This window comes from Oryctolagus cuniculus, chromosome 1, assembly GCF_051225735.1.
Source record: "Oryctolagus cuniculus isolate XC-2025 breed Fujian yellow rabbit chromosome 1, ASM5122573v1, whole genome shotgun sequence".
Lineage (NCBI taxonomy): Eukaryota > Metazoa > Chordata > Mammalia > Lagomorpha > Leporidae > Oryctolagus > Oryctolagus cuniculus.
The window spans coordinates 19,429,561-19,450,118 of NC_142867.1; the positions used below are offsets into that span (position 1 = coordinate 19,429,561).

The window sequence follows — 20,558 nt, forward strand, 5'->3', positions numbered from 1 at the left end:
CCGATTGCCTGCAATGGTTGAGGCTAAAGCTGGGAGTTGTGAACTCAATCTAGTGAACTCAATCTAGGTTTCTCATGAGGATCTCAGGAACTCAATTACTGGAGCCATCATTGCTGTTTCCCATTGTCTGCATTAGCAGGAGCTAGAATCAGGAGTCAAAGCCATGCATTGAACCCAGATGCTGTAATATGGGAAATGAGTGACCCAACAGGCATCTTAACCACTAGGCCAAATGCCCTGTCCTCCCAGGCCCATTCTTATTCCAGCTCCAGCAACAGCAACAGCACAATCAGAGTTGGCCATTCTGAATTAAGCAGTCTCAAATGAAACAGATTTTGAAGGGCTGAAATGTAATTTAATCCTTTCCTTCTTTGCAACTTGCCCTCTTACCCTCCCTGAATTAGCTTTTCTAATAGATTTGCTAATGATTTCCATTGTTCAGTATTTCCATAGAACTGTTGAATCATTCCCTTCATTTCCCTGCTCCAAGAACAGGTTTTGGAGAGAGGCTAAGAAGCTGTTTTGGAAAAAGGTTTCTAATTCTTCTTTCCAAGCAATGGAAGAGTCTTACAGAAGCAGAGTCAATGAGATGCCTGCTCAGGCCTGGTGGAGCTCACCTATCATGTGACTGTGCTGATTATTATGATTTTATCCCTAGAACATTGCTGAACTTTCTGGCCTATAAATTAAAGATCTGACTTGGAGAATGAGACTTGGCCGCTTGGTTTTCCCCATTGTTATTCCCTGATGCTTCACTGGAATTACTGAATTTAATTCTTCTCCCCTGTGTTTGTTTCTCTTCTGAATAATCCTTGTTTACTCTTTTGCTTAGAGGCTCCAGAATGATTCTCAAGTTGTATGAGAGAAGTGAACTGCCATGGCTGACAGTGTCTGATAGCAGCTGCTGTTTCCACTGTCTCTAGATCTTGAATGAAAGTTTGGGGCTTTTTATTTTGCTTTTTTTTTTTTTTTTTCTTAAAAAATATATTTTAAAGAGGCATTTTAGATTATAGGGTCTTTTAGTGGAATGTAAAGAAAGTTCGCAAATATTCCTTCCCCACACTGACACTTGCCCCCACTAACAAGTGAGATACCACAGTGATGCATTTGCTACAATTGGTAAAACAACAGGGATATATCGTCATTGTCATGTAATCCTTGGATCACACTAGGATTCACTTTTGTTTGTGCTATTCTATGGTTATGGCAAAGATTCAGTGACATATATCTACCTTTGCAGTATCATCCAAAATAACTTTCCTGCCCCCAGAATCATTTTGTGCTTTTTCTCCCCAGATCCCTACCAACCACTGATCTGTTTCCTGTTTCAATAGTTTGTCTTTTCCGGAATGTCATGTAGTTGAAATTATACAGTATATAGGCTTTTGGTTTCTTTCAGTTAGTAATATACATTTTTAAAAAAGATTTATTATATGTATTTGAAAGAGTTACAGAGAGAAATAGAGCCAGAGAGAGAGAGAGAGAGAGGTCTTCCATCCACTGATTCACTTCCCAGATGACCGAAACAGCCAGAGTTGAGCTGATCCGAAGCCAGGAGCCAGGAGCTTCTTCCAGGTCTCCCACGTGGATGCAGGGGCCCAAAGACTTGGACCATCTTCTACTGCTTTCCCAGGCCATAGCAGAGAGCTGGATTAGAAGTGGAACAGCCAAGTCTTGAACCAGTGTCCATATGGGATGCCGGCACTGCAGGCTGGGGCTTTAACCCACTGCGCCACAGCACCAGCCCCAGTTAGTAATATACATTTAAATTTCCTTCATGTTTTTTGTGGGTTGATAACTCATTTTTTAGCACTAATATTTCATTATATGGATGTACCACAGTTTCCTTATCCATTCTTCTGTTGGAGGACATCTTGGGTGCTTCCAATTTGACAGTTATAAATAAAGGTATTATGAATATCCACTTGTAGGTTTTTGTGTGGACATACATTTTAAACTTGTTTGGGTAAATAGCAAAGAATGTGATTGCTAGATCGTGTTTTAATATGGCTGTTTTCAAAGCAATTGCCGACTGTCTTCCAAAATAGATGTGCCACTCTGCATTCCCACCGCCAGTGCATGAGAGTTCCTATGGCTCTGCGTCTTGACAAGCAGTTGATATTATCAGTGTTTTGGATTCTAGCCATTCTGATATGTGGGTAGTGATTTCCTATTGTCTGAATTTGCAGTTCTCTAATGCTATATGATGTTGGGCATCCTTTCATATGCATATTTGCCATCTGGGTGTCTCCTTTGATGAGGTGTCTGTTCAGATCCTTTATTTTTAAGTGAAATTGTTTGTTTCCTTATTGTTTAGTTATAAGAGATCTTTGTATATTTTGGATACCAATCCTTTATCAGATAAGCATTTCACAGAAATTTTTTGTAGTTTGGAGCTTCTTTTATCATCTTAACAGTGTCTTTCACAGCAAGTTTTCAATTTTAACAAGGTCTGGTCTAATTTATTAGTTTTTTTCCTTTTTTTCCCTCAAAGATTTATTTATTTATTTGAAACCCAGAATTACAGAGACAGAGAGAGAGAGAAAGTCTTCCATCTGTTGCTTCACTCCCCAAATGGCCACAGTGTCAGGAGCTGGGCGGCTGATCTGAAGCCAGGAGCCAGGATCTTCTTCCAGGTCTCCCACCCAGGTACAGGGAACCAAGAACTTGGGTCATCTTCTACTGCTGTCCCAGGCCATAACAAGAGAGCTGGATTAGAAGTGGAGCAGCCAGGACTCGAACCAGCACCCATATGGGAAGCCCTCACTGCAAGCCAGGGCTTTATGCACTATACCACAGCACCGGCCCCAGTTTTTTCTTTCATGGGTTATGCTTTTGGTGTTGAATCTAAAAAGTCATCAGTAAACCCAATGTCACCTAAATTTTCTTTTAGATCTTGTATGAGTTTTATAGGTTTTGTGTTGTCCATCTGAGTCTGTGATCCAGTTTGAGTTAATTCTTATAAAAAGTGTAACATGTTTCAAGATTTACTTGTGTTTACATGTGAATCTCCAGTTGGTTCAGAACACCATTTACTGAAAAGAATGTCCTTTCTCCACAGAATTGTGTTTGATTCTTTATCAAAGACGAGTTGACCATATTTATGTGTGTCTGTTTCTGCTCACTCTTCTCTTCCACTGATCTGCTTGGCTTTTCTTTGGCAAATATCACACTGTCTTACTTACTGTAGCTTTACAGTAAGTCTTGAAGTGGAGTACTATCAGTCTTCCAACTTGGTGTTTTCTTTTCATATTGTGTTGGCTATTGTGGGTCTTTTGCCTTTCAGTATAAACCTTATCTATTTGCTGATTTGCTGGTATTTTTATTGGGATTGAAGCTGGGAAGAATTAGCAACTTCAAAGTATCGCGTCTTTTCATCCATAAACATGGACTATCTCTCCAATTTTTTTTATATCCATTGTGATTTCTTTCATTAGAGTTTTGTAGTTTTCCCAATGTATACTTTGCACATACTTTAATAGACTTATACCTAAATGTTTCATTTTTTGAGCTAATAAACATGATATTGTATTTTTAATTTCAAGTCCCACTCATTTACTCATTCATTTTTGGGATGTAGGAAAACAGTTGATTTTTGTGTATTAAACTATATCCTGCAACTTTGCTCTAATTGCATAGTAGTTTCACAGGCTTCTTCTTCTTCTTCTTCTTCTTCTTCTTTTTTTTTTTGGTTACTTTTGTGGGTCTTCTGCTTAACAATTGTGTTATCTGCCAGAAACATTGTTTTAGCATTCAATGCTATAAATTTCCCTGTTAGCACTATTTTCACTGCATTCCACAGATTTTGGTAAACTGCGTTTTCATTTAATTCAAAATATTTTAAAATTTCTCTAGATACCTTTTTTGAGTGATGTGTTATTTAGAAATGTGTTGTTCAATATATAAGGTTTTTAAGATTTTCTAATTTTTTTTTTGGTACTGGTTCTTAGCTGAATACTTTTAAAATTTAATTATTTATTTATTTTCATTTTATTTGAAAGACAGAGAGAGACAGACACACAAAGATCTTCCATCCACTGATTCATTCCCCAAATGCCTTCAATCACCTAGGCTGGGCCAGACTCAAGCTAGGACCCCAGAAATGAATCCAGGTCCCCACATAAGTCGCAGGGACTCAACTGTTTGAACTGTTAGCTGCTGGCTCTCCAAGTGCACATTAGTAGTCAAAAATGGAACTGGTACTGGAACCCAGTTACTTCGAAATGGGATGCAGGCATTCCAAATGGTGTCTTAATTTGCTGCACCAAATACCTGCCCCAATTTAATTAGTTTGTAGTCTGAAAGTATACTTTGTATAATTTCTATTCTTTTAAATTTGTTGCATTGTGTTTTGTAGCCCAGAATGTGGTCTATCTTGGTGTAGGCTATTTTTTAAGGAGAAGGTTCCCTAAGAGTATAGACATTTTACCTTAATTCTAAAACTAAGTGTTTCTCTGGGTGAGTGTTTGACATACTCATTAATACACTGCTGCGAATGCCTGCTTTCTGTATGAATGTGGGATCAATTGATCAATCTCTCTGCCTTTTAGATAAGATAAAATAAAATTTTAAAGGTCTGTTTTTGTGAAAGGTGCAGAACAACAGAGAGATCTTCTATAGGCTGGTGTACTCAACAGCCAGGGCTGGGCCAGGCTGAAGCCAGGAGCAGGAACTCCATCTAGTTCTCTTACCAGAGTGGCTAATGGAGGGAAATACTTTTTACCAAATAACAGAATAAATGAACAAAGAATTGTTCTGAGGTACATGACCCATATGAATAGATTCATTATGTGTTTTTCAAATACAAGTAGAGAACTTAAATTCTACCCCAAGTTCTACTCTTTTTTTCTAAACTTTATTTATTTGTTTTTTAAAGATTCATTTAACGAGGCCAGAGCTGTGACATAGCAGGTAAGGTTGCCATCTGCAGTGCCAGCATCCCATATGGGCACTGGTGTGAGTCCCAGCTGCTCCACTTCCTATCCAGCTCCCTGCTAGTGTGCCTGGGAAGGCAGCAAGAGGATGGTTCAAGTCCTTGGGACCTTGCACCCACATGGGAGACCCAGAGGAGGCTCCTGGCTCCTGGCTTTGGATTAACCCAGCCATTTGGGAGTGAGCCTGTGATGGAAGACCTGTCTCTCTGCCTCTGCCTCTGCCTCTCTGTAGCTCTGCCAATCAAGTAAATCAATAAATTTTGAAAAAGAAAAAGAAAAATTTTCCATCTGCTGATTGACTCCCTAAATGGCCACATTGGAGTCTCCCATGTGGATGGCAAGGGCCGGCCAATGCCCATATGGGATGCTGGTGTTGCCGGCGGCAGCTTAACTTTCCACAGCACAATGCCACCCCCAAGAAAAAAAAAATTAATAATAATAAGCAGAATGTTTCAGTCTTCTGGCCCTGTATTTTTGGGCTAGTGTCTTACAAAAGGATCTCTATGAGCTGTTAATTACAGAGCTGTTGCTATAGAGGAAATAACACACAGAGATTCGATTATTAAAATAAATTTTATAGCCAGTGATTTGACAAAACTCTCAGGAGTACATGCTATTGCACACTTTAAAAAAAAAAAGATCTGTTGGCCGGCGCCACGGCTCAATAGGCTAATCCTCTGCCTGCGGCGCCGGCACCCCAGGTTCTAGTCCCAGTCGGGGCGCCGGACTCTGTCCCGGTTGCTCCTCTTCCAGTCCAGCTCTCTGCTGTGGCCCGGGAATGCAGTGGAAGATGGCCTAAATCCTTGCGCCCTGCACCCGCATGGGACATCAGGAGAAGCACCCGGCTCCTGGCTTTGGATCAGCGCGATGCGCCGGCCACAGCTGCCATTATGGGGTGAACCAACGGAAAAAGGAAGACATTTGTCTCTCTCTCACTCACTGTCCACTCTGCCTGTCAAAAAAAAATTGTTTATTTATTTGAAAAGAAAAGTTACAGAGAGAAGAAGAAGGAGATCTTTCATCTGCTGATTCCCTCCACAAATGGCCACAACAGCCAGGACTGGGCTGGGCTGAAGCCAGAAGCCAGGAGCTTCATCCTGATCTCCCACATAGTAGTAGCAGGGGCCCATGCACTTGCGCTGTCTTTTGTTGCTTTCCCAAGTGCATTAGCAGGGAGTTGGATTGGAAGTGGAACAGCTGGGACTTGAACCAGCACTCATGGGATGCCAGTGCCACAGGCAGAAGCTTAACCTATCATAGGAGCACCGGCTCCTACTGCACACCATTTCATACTTAAAGAAACTGAAGTTCAGAAACAGCATTTTACAAATTCACACTACATTGGATACTGGCAGGAAGTGTCACAATTTGCTTTGTTTGGCTCTAAAAGCCTATATTTGCTGACATTGTGCAGAAACAAAAGATAAAACAAGTCTGTAAGACCCCAGTTCAAGCCAGACTCTTGCCCATGGCAAAAGCAGAAAACTGAAGTTTGCCAAGGAACATTTGTCTAATTCTGTGCCTTTGGTTATTGCTTTCCATGATTGTTAACTATTTACAGTTTTGGTGACTTCAGTATCTAGTAGTAGTCCTTTAGATTCTAGTAGTAGTCCTTTCGTAGAACACCTATCTTGTGGTTCAAATGTAAGCAATTTTCTGGCTTTGTGTTTACGAACTAGGGGTGATTTTTGTTCCTAGGGGACATGTGGCAATGTCTGGAAATATTTTTGGTTGTCCTGACTGGGTGGATAGAAACTGAGGATATGCCTAAATATCCTACGATACTTAAGACCCCTCCTCATCCCCAAAACAGAATTAGCTGGTCCAAAATATCCATGGTGCAGAGGGTGAGAAACACTGAGTCCAGCTGATCCCATTTGTGTTATTATTATGTGGGAGGATCTTGCATCTTTAGTCCCTCAGCTAGTCTCTCAGGATTTGATTTCTGAGGTTAAGTGCCTCCTTTTTAGCTCAGTCCATTAACTCACTCTGGCATGTTTCCTCTCCTTCACCTTAGGGGCCAGAGGCCTACTAAATGGTTGGGGTTTTTAAATAGGGTGATACTTTTTCTTCCTGATGTTTCCAAGAGACAGGCTCAGTTGGCCCGCAGTTCTGCAGAGGAGAACCTGGTGACAGTACTCCAATCTGTTGCTGGCATCTGTGGCCCCCTAATCTGTGTTTACACGGCACTGAAAATCCACTCTTTGCTGGTGCCAGGCTCCATCCCTCTTCAGCACTCTGGCACCTTTGGCAGAAACGCCTCCCCAGTCTCTTCTGCACAGTGCAAACCTGCATGTTTGTTTTATTTTATTGTTCTCTAGAAATGTTTCTTGAGGCATAGACTGTACAGGTACCTCTGGAGCTAGGAGTTGGAATCTTAATGATTTGTGTTCCCAGTTGCAGATCCACAACACTCAAAAAGCATCTGGTGTTATTCCTTAACTGCTTTCTGCTGTCTAGCCCTCATCCATTCCCTGAAAATAGAGTCCCAGAATATGAAATTTGTTTCTTCAATGTATTTTCTATCCTCTCTTAGCAGCTAGTGTTTCATTCATCATATGGAAATCAGTTTACCTTCTTTCCTTTTGGGTTATATATTTTTCTGTTAGAAGCTGGAGGAAATGATAAGGAACTAAAGTAATTTGAGAGGCTAGTGATCAGGGGGAAATGTCATTCATCTGGATAAGCAGGCCTGGGAAACAGTTGAAAAGCTCAATGGGATTATTTCTAGGTTTAACGGAAACTGAGTAATTCTTTCTAGGCAAGTGGTAGATCTTGCAACTTAAAAGTTCCTTTTAAGAAAACTGCAGAGACAGTGCTGCAATAGCAAATTAGGCCGCCTCCTGAAGCACTGGCATCCCATATGGTTGCTGGTTCGAGTCCCAGCTGCTCCACTTCGATCCAGCTCTCTGCTAATACACCTGAGAAAGCAACAGAAGACTGCCCAAGTACTTGGGCCCCTGCACCTATGTGGGAGACCTGGAGGAGACTCCTGGCTTCAACCTGGCCCAGCCCCAGCCATTGCAGCCATTTGGGGAATGAACCAACAGATGGAAGATTGCCCTCTCTCTCTATGTATCTCTGCCTTTCTAATAAATAAATCTTTAAAAAAAAAAAAAAAAAAAAGAGGAAAGTCCAGTAAGTTATCTTATTCTCTTCATGACCCAGAGGCTCAGCAAAAGTTTCCAAACTAAATGTAATTATTATATATATTATTATATCTACATACCTTTTTTTCACCTACTTGACAGGCAGAACAACAGAAAGAGATTTTTCTGTCTGCTGTTTCACTCTGCAAATTGCTCACAACAGCCAGGACTAGGCCAGGTCAGATCCAGGAGCAGATAATTCCATCCTGCTCTCACAGGTGGGTGGCAGGGGCCCAGGCACTTGAGCTGTCATCTCCTGCCTCCCAGGATGCGTTGTCAGGAAGCTGGATTGGAACTGGAGCAGCCAGGACTCAAGCCAGCACTCTAATATGGAATGACAGGCATTGCAAATGGTGGCTCACCTGCTGTGCCATAATGCTCACCCCCATATTATGATTGAAAAAGAATGTTTTGTGAGGTTTTAAAGTAAGGACATGTGTTTACCTCCTCTGAGGGATGTAACATAGATCTGAGGTCAGTGAACTCATTGATAGCTTTTCTTTCTTTCTCTCTCTCTCTCTCAAGATTTGTTTATTTGAAAAAGTTAAAAAAAAAATAAAAACATCAAAAAAAAAAGATTTGTTTATTTGAGAGGCAGAGTTACAGAGAGAGAGATCTTCTATCTGCTGGTTCACTCCCCAATTGGCTGCAATGGCTAGACTAGGGCCGATCCAGAGCCGGGAGCCAGGAGCTTCTTCCAGATCTCCCACGTGGGTGCAAGGGCCAAGCACTTGGGCTGTCTTCCACTGCTTTCCCAGACACATTAGCAGAGAGTTGGATTGGAAGTGGAACAGCCAGATCTCAAACCGACAGCCATATGGGATGCCAGCACCACAGGCAGAAGCTTAACCTACTATGCCACAGCGCTGGCCCCTGATCTCTCTCTCTCTTTCTTTCTTTATTTTTTTATTTTATTTTATTTTTTTTGACAGGCAGAGTGGATAGTGAGAGAGAGAGACAGAGAGAAAGGTCTTCCTTTGCCATTGGTTCACCCTCCAATGGCCGCCGCAGCCGGCGCACTGCGGCCGGTGCACCGCGCTGATCCGATGGCAGGAGCCAGGTACTTCTCCTGGTCTCCCATGGGGTGCAGGGCCCAAGCACTTGGGCATCCTCCACTGCACTTCCCTGGCCACAGCAGAGAGCTGGCCTGGAAGAGGGGCAACTGGGACAGAATCCAGTGCCCCGACCGGGACTAGAACCTGGTGTGCCGGTGCTGCAAGGTGGAGGATTAGCCTAGTGAGCCGCGGCGCCGGCCTTTCTGTCTTTCTTTACACAGAGAGAGACACAGAAAGGTCTTCCATCATCGGTTCACTCCCCAAATAGCCACAATGGCCGGAGCTGCACCAATCCGAAGCCAGGAGCCAGGTGCTTCCTCCCGGTCTCCCATGCGGGTGCAGGGGCCCAAGAACTTGGGCCATCTTCCACTGCATTCCCCAGGCCACAGCAGAGAGCTGGATTGGAAGAGGAGCAGCCGGACTAGAACTGGTGCCCATATGGGATGCCGGAGCTGGAGGTGGAGGATTAACCTACTGCACCACGGCGCCAGCCCCCTGATAGTACCTTCAATGCTGTCTTTCTCTGGCCTTTGGGAAGATCATGAGAATTTGGGACTGTGCCTTTGAATTTGAAAGATTTTGAAAAATGTGTTGTTGGGGGGAATATTGGTCTATCTAGATTAGCACTTCTCAATCTTTATTTGATTATTGCCTACCTAAAGAACTTTATTTTGGACATTATTCATGAAATTTTAATATTATAGATATAATGTGTATCTTTATCTACTGTGGTACTTTGGAGGGGGAAACAATTATACTAAGATTTTTTTTACATCCATGAATCACTATCATTCTGCATGGGTGCAAATTTGCCTATGTTGAGATTGCATAATGTAGAAATATCATTAACTAATGTTGAAAAGAGTCTTATAATGCAGCGACCTGCATTATAAGACTGCATTGAAGAAGAGTGAAAAGAATACTTTTCTTGTATTTCATCGCTCATATGGAGAACATTTTCTTTCTGAACAGTCTCTTGATCATTTGAGAAGAGAGTAGGGAAACACCATGAGTAGCAGAATAATAGATGGAGCTCTCTAAAAGAAAAATCAGAGAGATCACAAAATGCTTTTGCAGTTATGTGCAGAGGAGGAAGCCTAGGTGATTCCAGAGAGTGCAAGTACAAACTCATCCATTGTTCCAAGGTTTGTAAGCTCTACCAGGTGCATTTTCTCAAACTAGGCATTCAGCAGAGAATTTAAGTTATCTAGCATAGAAAAATGTTCTGTTCTCCCAAGAGGGTTTGACTCTGTCTGATCTGACGGGTGGTTGTGTATGAAATGCACTTCGGAAGGAGGAGGAGGAAATGACATGTTCATGTAAATGAAATACAACTGCAAATTAAGGTGTCACCCTTTTAAAAAAAATACATTTTTTATTTAATTGGTTACCAAGGAAAAAATGTCATACAGAAATGTGTATCTCAGGGAAAGTTAAACTGTGAGATGTTACCGTTGAATCTGGATTCAAGGAAATTCTTGGTGGGGGGGATTATAGAAGATTGCCTTAATAAAAATATTCTGATGCTGCAAAGCTAGGCTCATCAATTTCAGCTGTGTTACACACCAGGCCTCCCAAAGAGATTAGCAGATACTACCCCCTTTTACTTGTTATTGTCTTCCCTACCCAATCAGCTGTATGCTGGCTGTCTCTTCCATGGGAGATATTTGAGATATTTCATTAGGAAGGTCATGTGCAAAAGAGGAGGAGCTTTCTTCCAAAGAGCACTGCTTACTACCAGGACATCCAGGGACCAAAATGCTACTGGCAGTTCTGTGTTAATGATGTCCTCCCATTTTTTTACCCCCCCACACACACCATTTTTTTTTTTTTTTTTTTTTTTTATGAAAGCTCATCTGTATATTTAGATTGTGAGTCTACTGGGGAGTATATGAACAGGACATTGTTGACTCTAAATAAATGTTAAGTCATAATGGGCAGGGCTAATGAATGGCATTATATTTCCACGGGGAATTGTTTCCTGAGAAACATGTCTGGTTTCTCGTTGAGACCAGGGCCTGCCAGGTGATGGGACTCTTCAGCTGTTTTCAGCCTAAGTTGTGGTTCTTCTTCTAATACGCCTCATACTAATCCTAGTGTTGTTTTATGTTCTGCACTATAAATACAGAGATAAATAATATAATGTGCTCTCTTTGTCTTCTTCTCCACCAGGGGCAGTGATTGGTGATGGTCAGTCTGCTGTTGCCAGTAACATTGCCAATACTACTTACCGGCTCCAGTGGTGGGACTTCACCAAGTTTGACCTTCCAGAAATCAGTAATGGTAAGCCAGCACAGAATTGGAGAACCGGTAGGAGGGGCAGGGTTTTTGAGCCAGAACTCAAAAACTGTTGTAACACTGAACTTTCCATCGTCTCCTTGAGCAGCTGACAGCCACGTGCCATTGCTGCAGCTGTATTAAAACTCATAGTTAAGCAATTCAGACATGTCTTTAGCACCACTCTGAACAGCAGACAGTTCTAGGTACTAAGGTGTACCAAAAAAAGCATGTGTCTGCCCTCAGGAGTTTGTGGACTAGTAGTTAATTGGCCAAAACCTAAAAATTTGGATAGTACTGAGTGGAAAAAAAGAGAAGGGATGTACAGACAGACAGAAAGATCTTATGATCCTTTTTTTTTAAAATGTATTTATTTGAAAGAGTTACGCAAAGAGAGAAGGAGAGGCAGAGAGAGAGAGAGAGAGAGAGAGAGAGAGAGAGAGAGAGAGGTCTTCCATCCGCTGGTTCACTCCCCAGATGGCTGCAACGGCCAGAGCTGGGCCTATCTGAAGCCAGGAGCCAGGAGCTTCTTCCAGGTCTTCCTCGTGGGTGCAGGGGCCCAAGGACTTGGGCCATCTTCTACTGCTTTCCCAGGCCACAGGAGAGAGCGGGATCAGAGGTGGAGCAGCTGGGACTTGAACTGGGGCCCATATGAAATGCCGGCACTGCAGGCGGCAGCTTTACCCACTACGCCATAGTGCTGGCCCCTGGATCTTATGATCCTTGAGGAAAGACTCGAGTGATGTTAAACTCATTGATTAATCTATATCTGAACGAGTTGGAGGGAATGTTCTGGTTGATAATTGACTTACTAATGTTTTTGTCTGGCAGCTCAGTTTCCCTGCTTCCCTAATGAAGTTGCTGCCCCATGTCCCATTTGTTCAATTGAAATCGTAACATTTTGGATACTTTCCATCTAAAAGGACCTCTCTCACATACTCCTGAGAAGTGCTGGTTCAGCTTCTGTTTGATTACTTCTGATGCTGGGCCTTCCTGTTTGAGATGGCCTAACCACCACTGCCAGATCTCCGTACTGAGACACTGTTTCCCTTGTCATTTCCTCTCTTGGTCGTAGCTCCGCCTCTAGCTCTCCGTAGAATAAATCTAATGATGCCTCTTCTAAGTGACAGTCCTCCCGCTGTTGAGAATAAGCTACAAGTTCCCTTTAAGTCTTTGTTTTCAGGACAAACCCCAGACCCTTTTACTGATCTGGTTGCCATATCCTTGATGGTTCTGCTCATCTTCCCTTCTCACTTTGGACAACTGTAACAAAATAGAGAACTGCAGATGCGCGCTGTCTGTGTGCTCCAGGTGGTATTAGTCCAGCCGGAAATTTCAGCAGACTTTTCTGAAACCACCACTGAGTTTGCACTCACTTAAAATTCCTTGATAAGCCATCTTGTACTTGTGCAGCTTCAGTCTTCTAAAAACCAAAAGAGGACTTTTATTAAGTTTTATCTTGGTATCAATTGTAGTTCTACTTCCTTCCTGCCTGTCAACATCTTTTCGAACTTTGATTTAGTCTTTCTCTTTGAGCCTTACATCATCTGCTAATTTGATAAGCATCCTTTCTGTGTCTTCCTGAAGATTGTTAGCAAAGATGGTAAATCAATCAGGACATTGCACCAGGCCTGTGATATGTTATTGTGGACTTCCTCTGTGTTGATTTTGGTTCATAAATTAGCACTCTTGGCTTGGTTATTCACATGTGGAGCCCACTTTTGTCTGCAATTTCCATAGAGTATTGCAACAGTTTGTTAGTTAGATGCCTTAGAATGATTAAGATGGCCTTAAAATGATCAATTCTCTGTGGCATTTCCCAGTGTGCCAGTCTCCATATCCTTATCAGACAAGGAAAATGGGGTTAGTTTTTTATTTCCTGTTCTTAGTGAAACTTCAGTAGCACTCGTCCTTTTCTTTCCAAGAGCTTCTAAGCCATTTGTCCCGTAACCTGGAAATCAACTGCACTCTACCTTTGTCCTGTTGAAAGCCAAGTTTGCTTATTCTTCTGGAGATTTATATCCCAGATCTTGTCTAGTTTATTTAGTTGTTTTGTTTCCTTGTTATTTTGTTTCTTTTACTATAATCTCAAATAGGTAATATATATTCACCTTCAAACATTTTTTAAATATCAAAGGATAGACAGGGTAAGAACCAGCCTTGTCACAGCCACCTACTGCCTCTCCTTATAGGCAGCTACTGTTAACAGTTTCTTGCGTATCTTTTCAAGGGTATACAACATGGGGCTGGCACTGTGGGATAGTGGGTAAAGCCACCACCTGCAGTGCCAGCATCTCATATGGGCGCCAGTTTGAGTCCCGGCAGCTCTACTTCCCAACAATCTGCTATGGCCGGGAAAAGCAGTAGAAGATGGCACAAGTCCTTGGGCCCCTACACCCACATGGGAGACCCAGAAGAAGCTCCTGGCTTCTGGCTTCAGATCGGTGCAGCTCCAGCCACTGCAGCCATCTGGGAGTGAACCAGCAGATGGAAGACCTCTCTCTCTCACAACACACACACTCTCTCTTTCTCTCTCTCTTTCTCTGCCTCTCCTTCTCTCTCTGTGTAACTCTGACTTTCAAAATAAATAAATAAATCTTTTTAAAAAAAATATATATATATAACAATTGTGTGTATATATGAGGGTACTTCAGAAAGTTTATAGGAAAATAAAATTAACTGGTGAGTTTATTTGGGTGCAAAAAAGATTTGAAATCCATGCAGTGTTTTCATAATACACAATTTTCATGAACTTTTTGAAGACTTCTCTCTTACATGGATTTCAATTTTTTTTTGCACCAAATTAACTTTTAATTCCAACAATTTTTTGAAGTACTTGCATACACACAAATGCAGGTTTGTTTTTTCTTTTTTTAGATTTATTTTATTTATTTGAAAGGCAGAGTTATAGAAACAGAGAGGAAGAGACAAAGAGAGATCTTCCACCCACTGGTTCACTTCCCAAATGGCAGCTACAGCCGGGACTGAGCCAGATCGAAATTGGGAGCTAGGAGTTTCTTCCCAGTCTCCCACATGGATGCAGGGACTCAAGCACTTGGACCATCTTCCACTCTTCCCCCAGCGCATTAGCAGGGAGCTGGATCTGATGTGGAGCAGCTGGGACTTGAACCAGCACCCAGCCCACAATATATCTATATCTATAGTAGTATATAAAGAGTTTACTCATTCTTTTTTAGGACTGCCTAGCAGTCCATTGTACAAAAGTACCAAAATCTCTTAATCAGCCACCCATAGAAGGGCTTTAAGTTGTTTTCAGTCCTGCAGTTTGTTATTTCACACATGTGCCAAGTATGGGGAAAATTCCTAGAAAGGAAATGGTAGGGAGGAAATGTATGTACAGTTTCAGTTTTGGTAGATATTGCTGTGTTGCCCTGAGCAGGTTGTGCCAATTTATATTCCTACCTTCAGTTCCTGAGAATGCCTAGTTACCTAAACTCTTGCTGATAACATGCATTATCAAATTTTTGGATATCTGCAAATCTGATAGGCAAAAAATAGTATACAGGCATTTCAGATTCCTCATGTTACAAATGAAGTGCTGTGCCTTCCCATATGCTCAGCCATTTGTGTCGCCTTTCCTTGACCTGTCCACATGCTTCACTTATTTTCTGTTGTGTTACTGGTCTTTCTTTAGCTATTCTATGAAAACTCTTTCTAAATCAGAAAATTAACTTACAATAGGAGTTTCCTACTTGTCATTTGTCTTTTGACTTTGCTGGAGGTTATTTTTATCACAGAACTTATTTTAAGTAGTCAAAATTATACAACTTTCCTTTTATGGCTCTGGATTTTGTGACATCATTAGGAACATCATTTAGTACTTTTATGTTTTAGCTTTCTGCATTAAATAATTTATTCACTAGGAAATCTAAGTTAGTCCCAAAATATGATCCAGGTTTTCCCCCATATGGCTTCTCATTTATCCCAAGTAATTTATAATCTATTTGTCTCTGTTGATTTGAGATTTCATTTTAATCCTACCATAATTTCATGTGTGTGTTTAGGTATATTTCTTTTTTTTTTTTTTTTTTTAAGATTAATTTATTTATTTGAGAGGCAGAGTCACAGAGAAAGGCAGAGAAAGAGAGGTCTTCCATCTGCTGGTTCACTCCCCAAATGACCACAATGTCTGGAGCTGGGCCTGTCCAGAGCCAGGAGCCAGGAGCTTCTTCCGGGTCTCCTACATGGTGCAGAGCCATCTTCCACTGCCTTCCCAGGCTATCAGCAGGGAGCTGGATCAGAAGTGCATCTGCTGGGTCTTGATCTGGAGCTTATAATGCATGCCAGCGCTGCAAGCTGAGGTTTAGCCTACTGTGCCACAGCACCGGCCCCTTAGATATACTTCTTAACTGTCTATTCTGTTCCAGTGATCTGATTATTCATATGAGAGTTCCTTATTAGCTTAATTTTTTTTTAATTTATTTATCCGTGAGAGAGAGAGCTCCCATCCACTGGTTCATTCCCCAGTTGTCTACAACAGCTGGATGGCCAAAGCCTGGAGCCAGTAACATAGTCCAGGTCTCTCACATGGGAAGCTGGAACTGAGCTACTTGCACCATCATCATTGCCAGGGTACCTATTAGCAGGGAGCTGAATTCAGGAGCTAGAGTCATGTACACCAATGTGGAATGCAGGTGTCCCAACTGGTGGCTTAACCACTAACCCAGACACCTGTCCCTGGGTTTAATTTTTTTTTAATATTTATTTATTTATTTGAGAGGCAGATTTACAAAGAAGTAGAGGTGGGGGGGGGTCTTCCATCTGCTGGTTCACTCCTCAGATGGCTGCAGCGGCTGGAGCTGCGCCCATCATCGGAAGCCAGGAGTCAGGAGTCTCCCATGTGGGTAGCAAGGGCCTGAGCACTTGGGCCATCCTCTGTTGCCTTCACAGGCCATTAGCAGGGAGCTGGATCAGAAGTGGAGCAGCTGGGAATCAAATCAATGCCCATCTGGCACTGTGGCGTAGTGGGTAAAGCTGCCGCTGGTAGTGCCAGCATCCCATATGGGCACCATTTCGAGTCCTGGCCGCTCCACTTCCAATCCAGCTCTCTGCTATGGCCTGAGAAAGCAGTAGGAGATGGCCCAAGTCCTTGGGCCCCTGCATCTGCATGGGAGACCTGAAAGAAGCTATTCTGGCTCCTGGCTTTGGATCGGCACAGCTCTGGCCATTGCAACCAATTGGGGAGTGACCCAGCAGAGGAAAGACCTCTCTTTTTCTCTGCCTCTCCTTCTCTCTCTCTGTAACTCTGACTTTCAAATAAATAAATAAATCTTAAAAAAAATTAGTGCCCATATGGGATGCTGGCATCACAGGTGGCTGCTTTACCTGCTACACCGCAGTGCCAACCCCAAATTGTTATTCTTTAAAGATCTGGGCCTGATGCTTCCTCCCCAACCCCTTCCCCAAATATATTGAGAGGTAATTCTTTGATAATTTTGAGTGTCAACTGAAGCTGGTTAAGTACATGAACTCTTTCTTTAGCTACATGGTATGAGTTCAAATCTCAGCACACCACCTTTTTATTATTCTTGGTTATTTAATCCTTCTACACCTTGGGGTGGGCATTTGACGTGACAGTTAACATGCTACTTGGAATGCCTACCTCCCATGTAAGAGTGCTTGAGTCTAAGTCCTGGCTCTGCTTCTTCATTTATTTTTTTATTTTTTTGACAGGCAGAGTGGATAGTGAGAGAGAGAGAGAGAGAGACAGAGAGAAAGGTCTTCCTTTTGCTGTTGGTTCACCCTCCAATGGCCGCCACAGCTGGCGTGCTGCGGCCGGCGCACCGCGCTAATCCGAAGGCAGGAGCCAGGTGCTTCTCCTGGTCTCCCATAGGGTGCAGGGACCAAGCACTTGGGCCATCCTCCACTGCCTTCCCAGTCCATAGCAGAGAGCTAGCCTGGAAGAGGAGCAACTGGGAAAGAATCCGGCGCCCCAACTGGGACTAGAACCCAGTGTGCCGGTGCCGCTAGGTGGAGGATTAGCCTATTGAGCCGCGGTGCCAGCCCATTTTTTTTTTTTTTTAAAGATTTATTTATTTACTTATTTATTTGAACATCAATGTTAGAGAAAGGGAAAGACAGACAGATAGAAAAGATCTTCCATCTGCTGCTTCATGCCCCAAATGGCTGCAAAGGCCAGGACTGGGCCAAGCCAAAGCCAGGAGCCAGGAATTTCTTCCAAGTCTCCCATGTGGGTACCAGGGGCTGAAGCACTTGGGCCATCTTCTGCTGCTTTTCTCAGGCCATTAACAGGGACCTGGATCAGAAGTGGAGCACCAAACCGGTGCCCGAACCAGTGCCCGAACCAGTGCCCATACAGGGCAGCCTCACCTGCTACACCACAACGCAGACCCCAACTGGCTCTGCTTCTAATTCCAGCTCCCTGCTAATACACACTTGAGGATGGCTCTAGTGCTTGGGTCCCTGTCACCCTCATGGGAGACCTAAATGGATTTCCTGGCTCCTGGCTTTGGCTTAGCCCTCAGCTCCTAGGTGTTACATTCATTTGGGAGGTGAACCAGTAGATAGAAGATCTCTCTGTCTTTTAAATAAATAAAACTTTTTAAAAATCTCTACACCAGAGCTGGCATTGTGGCTTAGCCAGTAAAGCTGCTACCTACAATGCCAGCATGCCATCTGAGCACCAGTCCGAGTCCCAGCTGCTCCATTTCTGGCCTACGTGTTTGGCTCCTGCTTTATGTGGGAGACCCTGATGAAGCTCCTAGCTCCTGGCTTTAGCCTGGCTCAGCCTTGGCTGTTGGGGCTATCTGGGGAGTGAACCAGCAGATAGAGGATCTCTCTATATTGGTCTCTTCTCTCTGTAGCTCTGACTTTAAAAAAACTAAATAATTTCTTTTAAGAGAAATCTCTCTCTCTCTCTCTCTTTTTTTTTTTTTTTTTTTGGACAGGCAGAGTGGACAGTGAGAGAGAGAGAGAGACAGAGAGAAAGGTCTTCCTTTTGCCGTTGGTTCACCCTCCAATGGCCGCTGCAGTCAGCACACCGCACTGATCCGATGGCAGGAGCCAGGTGCTTTTCCTGGTCTCCCATGGGGTGCAGGGCCCAAGGACTTGGGCCATCCTCCACTGCACTCCCGGGCCACAGCAGAGAGCTGGCCTGGAAGAGGGGCAACCGGGACAGAATCCGGCGCCCTGACCGGGACTAGAACCCGGTGTGCCGGCGCCGCAAGGTGGAGGATTAGCCTATTGAGCCACGGCGCCGGCTCAATCTCTCTCTCTTTTTTTAAGATTTGTTTTATTTATTTGAAAGACAGGGTTACAGAGAGAGAGGGAAAGACAGACCTTCCAGTTGCTGGTGTTCACTTCACAAATGGCTCCAACAGCCTGGGCTGGACCAAGCTATAGCCAGAAGTGAGGCGCTTCATCCACATCTCCTGTGTGAAAACAGGGGCCCATCTTCCATTGCTCTCCCAGGCAATTAGCAGGGAGCTGGATTGGAAGTGGAACAGCTAGGACTTGAAGCAGCACCCATATGAAATGCCGACATCATGGGCAACAGCTTAAACTCCCTACACCACAATGTCAGCTCCAGTAAATAAATTTGTTTTAAAATAATCTCTACACCTTTGTTTCCTTGTCTATAAAAAAGGGATTATAATATTGGAAACCTCATAGGATTGTTATGAGAATTAGTGGGGTTAATATATACCAAGTATTCTGAACAGCATCTGGCATTTACTTTAGTAAATGATCAATAAATGACAGCTGTTTTATCATGAAGTTTTGTTTTGTTTTGTTTTGTTTTGTTTGCATCATGATTTTCTGAGAGTCTAGCCATAATTCTGGAGTCACCCATGCAGCCATTTTTCAGTACTTTGAAATATAATTTTCTGTCTATGGAGATTGTTATTCATTTAAATGAACTAGGTGCTCTCCTAATCTTATCTGTCATAAGACTTCTGGTCCCTCTTAAATGTGTTGTTTCTTCCCAGTTGGAGATCATTTTCCTTGGTAGACAAAAGCCAAAAATTTAGAAGAATACATAGGCATTGGATATGTTGCTAGCACAGCTTTATGGTTTTAGAAGCTTCAGCTTGTTCAGACCACAGCTTCGTATCCTTCTCCTTTATATTTGTCATCAGTTCTTTGTTCCCTCATCCATCTTTGGAACATGGCTTTGTAAAACCTGGGCTGCTCAGAGAGCAGTGTATGCAGCCAGGTTGGCTCATTCAGCTGTGGTGCACCTTTTCCCCTCATTTCAATCGTATGTGTTGTTAGAATTCTGCTTATATACATATTTATATATATATATATATATACACACACACACATATGAGAAGATTTCTAAATTGTTCTCTTCTAAGTTTTTAAATTTTTGTTTTCATTTTATTTGGTAGGCAGAGAGACAGACAGAAGTCTTCCATTTGCTGGTTCATTCCCTAAATGTCTGCAACAGCCAGGGCTTGGCCGAGTCCAAGCCAGGAATCAGAAACTCCAGGTCCCTAAAGTGGGTGGCAGGGGCCCCATACTCGAACCATTATCCTCTACTTCCCAGGCGTATTAGCAGGAAACTGGAGTCCAGACCTGGAGCCAGGTATAAAACCCAGGTGCCCTGTTATGGGACGTAGGCATCGCAACCATTCCTGTAAACGCTGCCCCAGATTCTGTGTGATTTTTGAGTAAACTGTTTGGGGTGGATGGTATTGGTCACTAGGTTGTCCTGTCAGAACAGGCCTCAAGAGACACAGTGGATAAGCCGTGTGGAGCAGACTGCACCTAAGGGATGTGGTGACTGGTGCCTTTGGGGAGTACTTATAGTGTCATTTGCTGCTCTGTGCCCGTCTTATTCTGAAATCTGAAGGACTCAGAGATGGTAGCCAAGAGGAAATTTTCCTGCTGATTTAAACCCCCTTGGGTTTTCCAAATCGGTATCTAATGCATTTGCAAAAGCACTGCAACTACTAATCGCTCCCATGGTCTCATCTGGCAGGCCAGCAACAGGCTACAAATCGATCTTTGTACAAGGTGTTTGTTTATAATTTATGGAGCTGATAGGAAGGCAGAGCCATCTGCTCCTCCAGGCATCAGCATTTCTAACCCCTCCCCTCCCCTTCCCTGCTAGGGCATTTTCACTTGGAAATCATTTCTAATTGGAAGGAGATTAC

General features: G+C 43.0%; 1 protein-coding gene across 9 annotated transcripts in view; it reads left to right on the forward strand.

Moving 5' to 3' along the window:
- AMBRA1 (autophagy and beclin 1 regulator 1) overlaps positions 1-20,558 on the forward strand; it is a 234,689-nt gene that overhangs the window by 164,825 nt on the left and 49,306 nt on the right. For all 9 annotated transcript variants that reach the window (XM_051826317.3, XM_051826319.3, XM_089327189.1 and 6 more), the window contains one exon: positions 11,311-11,421. In XM_051826317.3, coding sequence (XP_051682277.2) covers positions 11,311-11,421 — 111 coding nt within the window. The remainder of the gene's footprint in view (positions 1-11,310; positions 11,422-20,558) is intronic.